Raw genomic sequence first — 14,512 nt, 5'->3', positions numbered from 1 at the left:
TTATATATTCTATTTATTTTTTTATTTTATCATTAATAATAAAATATATAAAAAATTTAAATTTAATTTTTTTGTAACAAATTAAAATATTAAAAATAAATTCTATCTTCACGAGTTGCAATACGGCATTACCCAACCCTTTTAGACCTTCATGCAAATGCTAACAAATTTTATTAAAAATACCCAACCACATCAAGCCCATAAAGAAACAGCCCACTAAACCCATCTACTTTATCATACTTAACAAACCAAACTATTATCTCTAATCAAACTCTTAAACAGAACTACAGTCATTACACTATACGTATGAACCATCCACGCGTCTTGTGTTAGTACTGACACGCAGTGACAGCATACTATATTGACAATTCCAATAAGCACGACAGAATTTTCCTTGTTTGAATTACTAATACAATATTACTTTCAGATTTAATATTTAACGAATATCTATCACACTCACATGAAGGCCATATGAATTTTATATAGCTTTGCACACATGTAAAGTGACATCAGTCACATCACTACATATTTATAAATATACCTAAGGTGGTAGAATTAAAATACTACTTTTATAGCCAACAAAAAGGGGGAAAAAGCAAAGAATTAAGTAGAAGATAACTCGGTCAAAGTATAGTGCTGCCTAAAAATAGCTAGCCCCTAGAAGTTGTGTTAGATTTTATACCTTATGGTTCCATTGGGGGCCAACCAGACAAATATGGCACAAACCAGAAACAGGTCCAGTTAAGCTTGCCTCCATTAATGAACCACCCACTCCATCACTAGTAAGTAATAACATCAACATCCCTGGACCCTGGTTATTTAGTGTTACAACAATATGTACCAAATAGAAGAGAAAGTACAAAACTTGTCAACATCTACTAAGAGTTAAACAAGCACCTTCTAATGGATACAGCTAACTCACTAACCCTCCCCCGGTGAAAGACGGCTACACATACTGCAAGACAAACAGCAACCGAAACAATCACAAACATTGCCGGTCGAGAGCTCAAGAATCCCCTACCGACATATCGCCGGCTGGATCGTTTAGGCAACTCTTCCATATTCATTATAATCTCCCTCTTCAAAAGTGGTATCCTATCAATTTTGTCATTAGATGTTGGGCTTCTCATTATTCCACACTTTGAATCCGTTCTGGATAGAACATCCTGCAAAACAAGGAACCTAAGGTCAGTTGCAGTTTCATTAGATCCTTCAGACTATGCAGGCATCAGATGGAAGCTGTCCCTTACTAGTTACTTAATGAAACCATTTGAAAGAAAAGGCCAATATTAGAAAACCATGCTCCTAATTAAACCCAAATCAAGGTCATGCAGTAAGTGTGCAAGAAGAAATGCTTGATACACACAAATTCAAGCACATCACTTTTGATTTACCATATATCGAACTAATTTATTCAACAATCTACCAATAATTCATCAAGGGGATCGTAGCAGGAGTTGTGATTAAGTATTAAAGAAATTATACACTTGATCTTTGCAGTAGAACCGCAAAACAGTGAGTATCCACTAAATAAATCAAGTCTACTGCTGATCCCAACAGGAAACTCCTCAATTGTATTTCATTTCTCTTATATAGAGTATGAAAATGACCAAAGAAAGATATAAAGCATTTTAATGTAAATGACACGGTATATATTTCAAAATCAGAGAAAAAGGAAGCAAGGGGGAGAAAGAAGGGTCATCCTAACCTGACTTTTTATTCTCGAAACTGATGGCAAGCTGTCTTGGGTGCAGGTTTTTTCAATCCTAAAGCCTTCTGTTTCAGAATGCACAACTATGCCTCTGCCTTTCTGATGATTCTGATTAATAACATCTCTAGCAAGATGCATGCAATTCAGTAGTTGTGTCACATCAACATCACTCGTCTGACTAACCACAATATTTGATTTCAAGCCTTCTGTAAAGATCACCAACTTTGGTAATATTTTTTCCAAAATGAGTATTGAATCATGGCATATAAGAAAGTCCAACAGGTAACAGTATCTTTGAATTTGTGAAGCCGTCATCATTCTCTCAAAATTTTCTGAGGTAGGGTTCTTAAGCAACCATGCTATATCTACAAGCAAGTCTGATGATGTGTGCCTATGTGCAAAATCTTCACACAAGCTGCAGATAGAACCACCAGATGTAGACTGGAATTGTTTAGAATGAAGAGACTCATCTAACCTTTGCTGTAATGTCCTCATCTCACTGCAAATTTCTTTGTCCCCAATGAGAACAGGAATGAAGTTTGATAAACCAGACTCATTCTCCACCTAAAATAAGGAGAAAGAAATATGATATAACACGAGGCGAAGAATATTAGAGCATCATTTTCAAGAAAGTGCCTCCGTATTGCATATTGATGTAAACCATAACATTTTTAAAGTATTTAACAGTAACCACAAAAAACAATATTCTATGTTCCTTAATATGATTGAATATTGACGTTTTTTATGCACAAATGTTGAAATATTATAATCCAACCAAATTTGTTTGTATAAAAAGGCACACGTTAGTGAATCAGAAAGAAAAGAAATCACATTCAACCGGCCAAAAAGCATCATGGTCAGGGAAAAAAAATCCACGTCATCATCACATAGTAAAGGAAACACAAAATTAAGAGAATGCCCACCTCAATAAATGCAGGCCCAAAGAGAGTTTCCTCTGTATGAGGGACATATATCTTGTATAACTGATTCTCAAAAGCACATGACATATTGTTCCCAGTCCAGTTATGTGGAGATGGAACACAATATTCACACTTCAGATACTTTCCAGAAAAAGATACAAGAAGCCTGGCATGATGACAACCTCATTAAAACCAGAAGGATATTGGCCAGTGAAAAAGAAAATAAACTACCAAGTACAAAGATGAAACATTAAAACCACAGTAACAACGCTGAAACAGCACTTTCACATGCACCCACCACTCCACAACAAACAATTATAAACACTATGAAGACAACGTATACAGTCAATTTCAGGTTATGCAATGCCTGAATTCTTCTCAAAACACAAATCACTTAGGCTTTACATTCAGTGAGCACAAAGGATACTTCAACCTCTCTCTACCAAACCATAAAATTCCACGTCTCTCTTCTGTCATTGGTGCATACCCCAACATTGCTAAGTACACAAAAGCATAATGTCTATTGTGTAAATTATTCAGTAAGCAACTATTTCAACGTATGTTTAGACGAGGTAACTTTAACATACCGAAACTTAGGCTGCATCAAGTTACTTCCGCAAGCAACAAACTCCAGAGGTTTCCCAGCCTCAAAGTACGTGGGATGAACATAGTGAAGCCTTGGTGCCTGCATATTTACCTTGACTTTTGTCACAGAAGTTCCATCTGAAACCATGAAATATGCTGATGAATTCAAACAAATTTAAAGATTCACAAATTAGATCTGATTTTTTTTTTAAGAAAACACTTAAACATTACATCTCAAAAGAAATAGAAAATCCCATTACTTCTATTGGCAAAGATGGAATACACATCAAACATAGTCATTAATAATGTCATAAGGTGAAACAAAAAACATAGTATAAAATAAACCAGATAAACTTGAATACACTCTGATCTAACCTCACATATAATGCAAAAAATATGCATGCAAACATATATGCATTTAACTGAAGATTCTTCACTGATGATTGAACGATGGAATCACGACTAACCTTTCATAATGCGGAAGAACATATCATTCAGATAAATTAGTGCATTGCCTCTTGCAGATAGGAACTTTCCAGGAGCAACAAGATCGCGCACATAGTACATAGGGTCTTCCAGTAACTGGTGCATAAAAGAGAATAAATTAAATTCTGGGGGGAAAAGTAAGGAAACACAAACACATCAACAATAATCAAGTCTTGCCCCCGACTTGGTCAGGTTAACTATGAGATATGAGGCCCTCTTATCAAAAGAAAAAAGGGAAAAGATATCTTAAACAAATTAGAGTACATGTGAGGATCAGAACCAACTCAATTTGTAAAAGAAGAGCAACCACAAGAATGAGTAAACAGACCAATATAGTTTAATATGGGAGCAGTTTACCAGTAACAAAAAGCAATGCATTTGGTCTACAAACTACTAAAAATATGAGCTTAGAACATATAACATGATGAACGTCGAGTTGAATTCTTACATTTATCCACATATTCTTTGGCATGGCGATAAAAATTGTCAGGATGGTACACCCTGGGCGGATATATCCCTCAAGCTCAACAGGCATACTCGCCAACCATTGGAATATCTATAAATGCATTTAACTGCTTGTTAATCAGTTACGAAAACTTAAATGGCATGTTAGGTTAACACTTTTAAATACTAAACTGTAATAATAATGCTTAAAATACTTGGTGGCGTAGCCTTCTAGGAAATTCTGCAGGGTTCCAATCATAAAGCTTGAAAGAAATCCGACCTGTTTGGCACTACAAATGAACTTCCAATCAGCAAACAACAAAAACAATTTCTTATACCAAAGTAATAATTAAGACAACCAACAAACAGGTGTGGCAACCAACCAAAGATGAATAAGCACTCTTATTGTCACAATATGAAGGAGAGTTAGAGAGGTTGGAAACATCTTTTCCACTATTCACTTGTGTTTCCCCAGAAGCAAGAAAAGTCATAACACTGTCATTTGTAATATTCTGCATATCAGGAGCTGAGTTCAGATTGGCAACTGGTTCATCTTCAAGATCCAGTGACACTTCTTTTTCATTTATTTCACAACTCAAATTTGAAGAATCTGCATTATGCAAACCCAGCCAACAAGCGTTCTATTATTATTATTATGAGCAGCCAATGAGCATTCTTCTAACATATAGACACGGGATTTAATGAAATAGTGGGAAAAAAGGAAGTGGGGTGAAAAGGTCACAAAACCATTGGCATAGTAATACCTAAACCTTTTCCTGTTTCCCCGTCATTAGTTGAATCCTCATTTTGTGCAACAGGTAGAGGTTCATGAGCAGCTTCAGCTCTTGAATCTGCTGGCTTTCTTCGCCTCCTATTGTTATGGCGCTCTAACTTTCTCCTACAGCTACGTTTACCTTCATCAAAATCTGACAACACGTGAAACCTGTCAAACAATTGACCCACAATCAGAGCATTAAATTACTATCTACAATGTCAACAAGTATCCAACAAATACAACCCAAAATCTTGTCACATACTCTACCTAGCTCCCCATCAATCATCAGATACTACTTACACAACATTTGCTACTTCCTAGCTCACAATCATACTCTAATATTTAAAATTTTGCACAAAGGTGCAAATCATAGAGAATTTGACGAATACTAAGCTTCTATTCTTTCTGAAAATAACATATGTTTATCATAAGCAACTTCTTTACTCCATTTCGCATGATTTATGACATAATCCACGCAAAAAAAAATTGTTTTGTAGATATGCTAGAGCTAGACCATATTATGCCCTATTCGATACCCATATGCACCGTTTCTTATGCTTATCATGACTCGAATTGCTTCTTCAAGTAATGTGTTCCAGAATTCTCCCTTCGAATTTCTATCACTTAAAAATTGATCATGAAATTTACCTGTCCCGGAAATTCAAACCTAAAATTTGAGGTAAAGTTAAAAATAAAATTGAAAAAAAAAAAAAACTTACTTGCCACACTGTTGACAGTATCTCTTGGCCTCGCCGTCGAGCATAACAGTGGCAGCATTAGCACAGCGTAGGCAAACCCTATGCCTCCGGTGGTACCCCTTCAGCTCCGTGATATCGACCTCGCAGCCAGGAACCTGGCAACAAACCGTCGGGGGTGAGCCACGCGCGGCGGAAACGGTGCGCACGCGCTTCTTGCCGGGGAGACCCTCGTTCTCGAGCTGAGCATCGATCTCGGGGCACGCGCATGGAACCCGGCCCGCGAGAAAGTTGGAGCACGTGAGCCTCGGGTCGCGTTTCCGAACCTTGTCGTTGGCGGGAAGAGGAGAAGCAGGAGGAATATTGTGTGGATCGGGAGGAGCTGGAGGATCGAAATCCAACGGTTGAGATGGTTGGTGAGGGTCAAGGGGTAAATCGTCGAGGTTGAAATCGAGAAGATAAGTAAGATCCCAAATTGAAGAAGAATCGTCCATGTTGTTGTTGTTTAGAGGGGGAGGGAGAGAAGGGAGGGGCTCCATTGATGAAGGAACTGAACCCTAATTGAATTGTTGAGAGTGACGGAGTGGTTTTGGTTCGCGGAGAAGGTAAGATAGGTGGTGGCGGTTGGTGGCGGCGGTTGGGTTTGTTTTGACTCTTGGGAACACAAACTCAACAAAATGGGGTCATAGTGGCGACATTTTCAAGCCATATTTTTCTCTACTCTAAAGTCTAAGGAATATTTTGTATTTTTTTTTTCTAATTAATTTTTATTTTTTTATTTTGTTAAATAATTTAATTATGTCAAACTGTATTAAAAAATTAGACAAATTATTTTTTCCTTTAATCATTTTAAAATTTTTCGGTTAGATTTTTCATATAAGAAAACAATTTAATAGTTAATTTATCTAACAAAATAAACTTTTAAAAACTGATTTAGTGATTAAAAATTTCATAAGAAATTATTTAAAATATTATTCTAAAATTCTTATCTTTTATAATTACAGAAACACATTTTTCAAAAATTCTAAATTTATTTACTTTTATTCTTATATTTATGTTTAGAAGGTCTTTAATATTAAAATACGGCAAAAAATATTTTGTCTTTATTTACCTACTCATTTTTTCTAATTTTTCAAGAAGAAAAATTATTGTCTCTTTTCCAAATATCTATATATAATATAAATATTTGTATTTTAGTTCTGAATACACTAAAAAAAAAGCTTATGACCATTTTATATGATGTTTTTCTCATTATTCATAGAAATTATATGGAATCAGGTAGAACACTGATGAAGATTTAAATATAAATTTTGACTAAATAAACTAAAAATTATATGACTCATAAATTTGTTATTAATGAACTAAGTGTGCTTGTGTATTTGTTACCTAAACCTAAATTATATCTATACTAAAATATTTATTCTTAAATTGGGTTGAATTACTCTGGATCACTTTAGATAAAAATATGAAACTGATAGTCACATATTAATTAATAGAAAGTAGATATTACCATTTCTATTTTAATAATAATATCAGCCTTTTTTTTTCTATAAATTCGTATAAATATATAATTGTAAAAAATCATGTCTAAAATATCATTAGGGTTAAAGTATTAAATTGGTTCTTACGGTTTGGGTATAATTATGTTTTGGTCCTTAAAGTTTAAAGTGTCCTATTTGAATCCAAAAAAGTTTTATTTAACTTCAATTTAGTCCCACGTCAAAAGTTAAATAATTAACGAAATATCTTACATGACAGCAGTACAACTGTACAAGAACAAAGATCGATAATCTGAAAAATAAATACAAGTTTCAAAGGCACAAAATCAACTGTAAATGCATCAATATATTTATTTATTATTCTCCTTAGTTCTACAGAAAATATTTCATTTAAATTGTAATAAAAATGATAAATAAATGTATTGATACATCCAGCCATCCACAGTTGATTTTGTGTCTTTGGAGCTTGTACTTATTTTCAGATTATCTATCTTGTTTTTATACTACTAGCAGTTAATTATTTAACTTTTGACTTCACGGTCGGATATTTTAAACTTTAAGAACCAAAAGAGGATTACCTAGAACCAATTTAATACTTTACTCTAGTATTATTTTTCCTAATTAATATATGAAGACTGTTTTTTATAAATAACTCGTCTGTTTTAATGATTTTAATCTACAATGAGAGTAACACTTTTAACATTGATATGATAATCAAATCTTATATAAAAACTCCGATCATGTTAATTATTTTGCAAGTTTTTTTGGTAGATTGTAACTCTTTATTGTCAATGTAAAAATATTATTTATTAATTAATCATCATCTGTCCGTTTTATTATATTATTTAAATTTTTTTTATATGACAAAATAAATAATATATGATTAAAATTTACATTTTTTACTCAGAATATTTTTAAATAAATGACTTGGCTCATGTGAATTTCTTCCGGTTTACCAACATGTTTTTAAAATTAAAATTAAAACAGTTCAAAATGTCTAAATCCATTTTATGTAAAATGTCTTCCTATCCATTAGCAATATTTTAAGAAAATTTAATAATACTATACATCACGTGGAATATATATATACAATATTAAGATTAAGATATCCTGCCATGCCACGAAAAAATAAAATAAAATAAAAATACTGTAACTTTCTTTTAAAAGGAAAAGTCATAGCTTTGAATTGAATAAGTAAAAGAAGCCTGAGAGTAAAGTGTGAAACTCTTTTCAATCAAAATACCATATAATATTATTTTAATTGTATAATTATCACTAATCTGATAATAATTATGCCTAAACTTTGAGAAAAGTCTGACATGACATGATATAGAGATTCATAGTTTTTGTAATTGGATAAAGTATATTTTTTGTTTTTAAAGTTTGGCAAAAATTTTAAAAATATTCCTAAATTTTATTTTATTTTAATTTTGTCCCAAAAATTTTCGATTTGCATCAAATATACTTTCGATGGCTAAATTTTTAAAAAATTTAAGACCAATTTAATAATAATGCATGAAAGTTATGCTTAATTTGTTTGTGTTGAGAGTTATTTTTATAAAATTATTGTTGAATTGGTCTTAAATTTTTTAAAAAATTAACCGTCAGGAATATATTTTATGCAAATAAAACTTCTGAAACAAAATAAAATTTAAAAATATTTTTAAAACTTTTATCAAATTTCAAGAAGAAAAAATATACTTTACCTTTTGTAATTTAATCATTGAAGTAATATAGAAACCCCATTGACAATAACCTACCACCAAAGAAATTAAAGAAAATATAATAAAGCAAAGGATCGCTATCAAAGGCATCTTATGATTGCATATAAATCAAAGAATGCAAGTGTAAGGACTAAGGGCCTATTGTTGCTTGTTTGTTTCCTAAGCAACTTCCTTCACACACCACAAATCAAAGTCAGAATTGGACAAGTTCTTGATGCCACTCAAGTTGTCCCAATGTACTACTACACTTTAGAGGTGATTTATATTGGAGATGCTTATTATTAATGCTTGAATCAACTTAGAATATTTCTTGACATTAATATATATTAAGAATAAAATAATATTTTGGACCTAACATTTGAGTTAAATTTTAATTTTGTTTTTGATGTTTAAATTTTTTTATTTTTATTTTAAATATTTTGTTTTGTCTTTTTTTTTTTAATTAATTTTTTATTATTATACTTTTCTATAATTTTTACTCTCAAATTACTATAATTATTATTTCAGTCAAGACATTAAAATATGACAAAAAATTAAAAACAAGAGATGTCAAATATTAAAGATGAAATTAAAATTTATTTTAAATATTAAGATTAAAATAATATTTTTTGAATATTAATTACCTTATTATACTTTTCTTTTTGTTAAGATTTAAAAATATAGATTATATAGAGAATAGCCTCTTCTGCACTCTCCTACTAATTATCATTTATGGTTTAAATTAGACTTTAATTTGATTGATTTGATTGATATCTATCGGAGTGAATTAGCCCCTTTACAGCTGGGGAAAAAAAAGTTATTACCAGATGAAGAGACCAGTTTTGCTTAATGCAAAAATGATTAATCCTGTTATGTGGATGCTACTCCCTTTTGGTTAACATTTACATTAGTTACTTTAAAATTTTGTTATATTTCGGGTCATGCCAAGACATAGATACAATGGGACGTGTTTATTGTTTAGTTTGTGATACAGAAATAAAAAGGATATGTTTACCTACAAATATATATATAATATATATGTAATTTATATTTCAAGAAAATGGTAAAACACGAATTTTGAGTAATAGAAATAGATATAAATAATTGTTTTTGACTATTTTATCCTCGCTCATTTTATGAAATTCCAAATCTCTTCTCTTTTTGTTACAAATTCTAACCAATAACTTTTTTATTCTGTAATATTAAAGAGTCTCTTCTCCTTTATTTTTGTAGATTCAAAATTTCTTCATTTGTGTGTGTTGCCTATTTTGTGAAACTCTTGATTGTCTTTTTACGATCTTTTCTTTCTTCTGTGCTAAAATTTATTCAATACATACACATCGAATTTATTGTTGAATCCAAATAAACTTTAAATAAATTAATAAATGAACCAAAATTACTTAAGAAATAAAAAATTTGGTCAATACTTATTAGCAGCACCAGATGAACCTCAATTAATACACAAATGAACCAAAATTAGTTCAATTTTAAACAAGCAGTTAAAAAGACTCAATCATCAACAAAAATACATACAATTTATTTCTGAATCCAAATGAATCTCAATTAAACTAAAAAATAAACCGAAATTACTTAAGAAATAAAAAATTTGGTCAATACTTATCAACAGCATCAAATGAATCTCAATTAATTCACAAATGAACCGAAATTAGATCAATTTTGAACAAGCAGTCAATAAGACTCAATCATCAATAAAAACACATCGAATTCATTTATGGATCCAAATAAACCTCAATTAAAAGAAGGAAAAGAAAAACACAGCAACAATAGCAGCAATAAAAGAATGTCGACGACTGAGAAAAAACACACGAAGAAAAAAAAGAAACGCGAAGAAGAAGGAAGAACGCGAAAAAGAAGAAAAAGAATGCGAATACGAAGAAGGAGGAAATCGATGAAGAAGAAGGAAGAACGCGAAAACGAAGACAAAGACGAAGAAGGATATGTTTTGCATTATTGAAACGCGAGTGTGTACACCCTGGTGTGATAAAAGTGGTTTTTGTTGAGTTTGGGCTAATTTGGTTGGACATGGTTACAAAAAATACTTGGATGTGTAGTTGGACGGTATAAAATATGTGTTGGAATATAAATACACATTAAAAATAAATTAAACTATATATATTTATATACAAATACATTGGTGGATGATTTTAGTGATTATTTTAGTGTACGAATAGCATTTTTGATAAATAAAATATTTTACTAAAAGTAATTAAAAATATAATTTTTTTATAATTTTAATTCATTAAATACATAAAAAAGTTTAAAATTTTTAATATTGTACTCTTTAAGATACAAATTAGTTAAATTCTTACTTAAATTATCTAAGAAATTCTCATAGTTCAGATAATACTAATCATATTTTGGTCACAGATGGACACACTAAAGACTTTTTCCAACCACAATCAGCTCTTGTTGATTAAGCTCATAATCCAAATTTAAGCAATGTTGTTAGCCCAATAGAGTGAGCCCAGATTGAATTGGGCTTGACATTTTGAAAACAGCTCAGTGGACCCTAATCTATGGTAGTGTTTTACTTACAATTCGGATCCAATATTTTTTTATTAGCATCTTCATAAATATGTTTTCCATGTTCCAAAAACTTTTTCGAGAAAAACAAACAAAAACATCAATCCGCTAGGTCTCTTTCTACAGTGGGTGTTTCATGTATATTATTTATTAAAGTTTTAAAATATTTGTTCTATTTTAAGTTTTTTTAATTAATTTTTACTAAGTAATTTTAAGAAAGATAATAAATTAAACACTTATTCAATTAATTGAAAAAAACAAGGACAGTTCTATATATTTACATAATTTTCTAATATCATTTTCAGGTATTTTATTTTGTAACAACTATTGTGACATGAAAAGACTAATTTCATTTAAACCTTAGACATTTTATTTCAAAGAATTAATTAAAAAGTATTCTAATTCTATTTGTTTAGAAGACAATAATAAGTTTTTAAAAAGTATTCCATATATTTAATATAAAAACTATTAAATAATTATTTTTTAAATAAATTTTTAATAATTTTTTATAATATTTTTAATTAGTGTTATAAGAATATTGAATAGTAAAGTTTTGTTTGAAAATTATAAATAAATTTGAGTTCTAATTGTAACGAGGGAAAATAAATTGATAGTACGTCAAAACTAAGGGTTTGTAGTCTTTTTTTTTTTTTTTCCAAAAGAGAGTAGGTTATATTTCATTAATTATTGAAAAATGAAATATAAAGATGTTTAAAAGCAGGACAGCATAATGAAAGGTGTAGATTTCTCAAAAACACTACACTGAAGGTATTCATCCAACGGTGCGTGGTCGAAAAACGAAAAAAACCTTAAAGAAGAAAGAATGATAAATCAAATTGAATGCAACTAAAAGCTTGCCTCATGGAGATGACGACCTAAACTAGGAGTTCTTTAGATTTCACGGAACAACTTGACAGAGCTTGCTAGAATGGCAGACGGCATTGAAATAGAACCTTCAAAAATCAACTGGTTGTGAGCTTTCTAGCAGTTTCAGCAAATGATGGCAAGCAATTGAGGATTACGGTCAGCATTTTTCAACGGGTTAAGCATCTCTGTTGATGCAGTCCATCATGTCCAAAAGTCGTTAGGACTCTGAGGGGAAAGACAGTCACGAAAATAACTGTGAGACCATACATCTTTAATTCTAGAGCAATCGATCAAACAATGAGTGACAGTTTCAGTTGCTTCATGACAGCAGGGGCATATTGGTGATATAGATGGGATGCGGTGATGAATCTGAGCAAGCACCGGAAGCGGCCATGGAGAGCTTTCCAGATAAATAGCTTAATTTTGTGAGGCAAGTTCAACTTCCATAGATCAATCCACGGCTTTTTCTGGTGCATATAATTATGGCAAAGCTCCAGAGGCAGATGGTAAAATAAATAGCCAATTCTGTAACCTGAAACTGTATCATATTGCTTGGATTTGTTTAAATCCCATTGCAATTTGTTCCTACTCTGCTGAATTTTAACTGACAAAATCCTGTTTGCAACGTCTTGGGAAAATAATTCTTGAATGAGATTCTGATTCCAATTTTCATCTTCAGTAATTAGATCATTAACTCTTGGAACCAACTCAAAAATAGCCTGTCTATTTGGCATGTCATAAATCATTAAAGGATACGAAGGAGGCAACCAAGGATCCTCAAAGGTTCGAATATTCTCTCCAGTACCCACAGCCCAATTAAGACCTTTTTCAACAATCTTTCGGCCTTCCAGTATACTCCTCCATCCCCAAAAAGGTAAGACTCCAATTTCTGCCATTATAGCATGACCATTGCTAAAGTATTTACCTCTTAGGATTTTGGATAATAAGGAAGTAGGCTGTGTTACGAGTTGCCAAAACTGTTTGCCTAAAAGCGCCAGATTTTGGATTCTGGGATCTTTAAATCCAAGGCCTCCTTCTTTTTGTGGGCGAGTCATAGTGTCCCAGCTAATCCAAGCCATCCGCCTTTCAGAACCTTTTTGTCCCCACCAGAACTGAGAAAGTAGAGAGTGAATTTCCGAAATTAAACTATCAGACAACTTGATGCAAGACAATATATAAATAGGAATAGCTTCTCCTACTACTTTAAGCGCAATACGTGTCTACCACCTGACGATAGAAGATTGCGCTTCCACCCTTGGATTCTTTTTCGAACCTTTTCTTTGATCATACTAACAGAAGCCTTTTTCCATTTAGAGACTGTAGAAGGCAAATCAAGGTATTTATCTTGAGTCCCAATATGATTAATATTCATAGAGTTAGCCAGTAGTGTACAAGTAGTGGAGAGAGTGTTGTGGCTAAAGAATACAGTAGATTTATTAAGATTTACCCTCTGCCACTGATACTTTCATAAGAATTCAATAAATGCAAGATATTTGAACATGCTTCAGGATTAGTCTTACAGAATAAGATGGAATCATCAGCAAAGAGGAGGTGGTTGACCTTGGGACATCGCCTATGTATCTGAAGACCCTGAATTAGTCTGTTTTGTTCTGCCTTGTGTAGCGAGAATGAGAGACCTTCTACACAGAAAAAAAAAGATAGGGAGATAGAGGATCTCCTTGTCGAATACCTCTATTTGGTTTGAAGAAACCATATGGTTGTCCTTCCACAATAACAGAATAAGAAACAGTTGTCACTAATTCTCGAATCCACATGATCCACCGGGAGTCAAAACCAAACTTCTTCAATATAAACCAAAGAAAGTGTCATTCCACTCTATCATATGCCTTACTCATATCTAATTTTAGCGCCATTTCATTTTCGAGTCCCCTTTTTTTGTTCTTCAAATAATGCATACACTCGTGAGCAATTAGGATATTATCAGAGATTCATCTGCCTTTAATAAAAGCACTTTGCGTAGGGCTAATTAGTCTATTCATCAGACCCTGAAGTCTATGTACAAATACTTTGGAGATAATCTTGTAAACGACTGAAGATAGGCTTATTGGTCTTACCTGAGTCATATTTTTAGTATCAGAAATCTTAGGAATAAGACAGATATGAGTGTGGTTAAAACTCTTCAAAATTCTGCCCCCTAAAAAGAAGCTCTTAACTGCTCGAAACACATCACCACTAAGTATGTTCCAAAAATTTTGAAAAAATTTTGCTGTCATACCATCGTCTCATGGAGCACTTTAAAGATGAATGCTAAATATTACACGT

The 14,512-nt window shown here is 31.9% G+C and overlaps 1 protein-coding gene across 3 annotated transcripts; it reads right to left on the bottom strand.

Moving 5' to 3' along the window:
- Nucleotides 1-548: 548 nt before the first annotated feature.
- Nucleotides 549-6,329, bottom strand: LOC107638531 (squamosa promoter-binding-like protein 7). Of its 3 annotated transcripts, none has more exons than XM_016341854.3 (10): nucleotides 5,641-6,329; nucleotides 4,911-5,089; nucleotides 4,530-4,756; nucleotides 4,362-4,436; nucleotides 4,151-4,258; nucleotides 3,684-3,798; nucleotides 3,219-3,354; nucleotides 2,635-2,797; nucleotides 1,709-2,275; nucleotides 549-1,166 (listed from the first exon to the last, which is right to left on the bottom strand). In XM_016341854.3, exons 1-10 carry the CDS (start codon nucleotides 6,153-6,155, stop codon nucleotides 879-881), a joined length of 2,373 nt encoding a protein of 790 aa, XP_016197340.1. In that variant the 5' UTR covers nucleotides 6,156-6,329; the 3' UTR covers nucleotides 549-878. The 3 variants fall into 3 exon arrangements, with proteins under 3 accessions (XP_016197340.1, XP_016197341.1, XP_016197342.1); XM_016341855.3 differs by having other exon boundaries at nucleotides 4,917-5,089; nucleotides 5,641-6,325; XM_016341856.3 differs by having other exon boundaries at nucleotides 4,911-5,072; nucleotides 5,641-6,301.
- Between the last annotated feature and the right edge of the window lie 8,183 nt (nucleotides 6,330-14,512).

Source organism: Arachis ipaensis, chromosome B4, assembly GCF_059453495.1.
Source record: "Arachis ipaensis isolate K30076 ecotype BB chromosome B4, ASM5945349v1, whole genome shotgun sequence".
Lineage (NCBI taxonomy): Eukaryota > Viridiplantae > Streptophyta > Magnoliopsida > Fabales > Fabaceae > Arachis > Arachis ipaensis.
The sequence above is the reverse complement of the archived record's forward strand: the minus strand, read 5'-3'. Positions and strand labels throughout refer to the sequence as shown.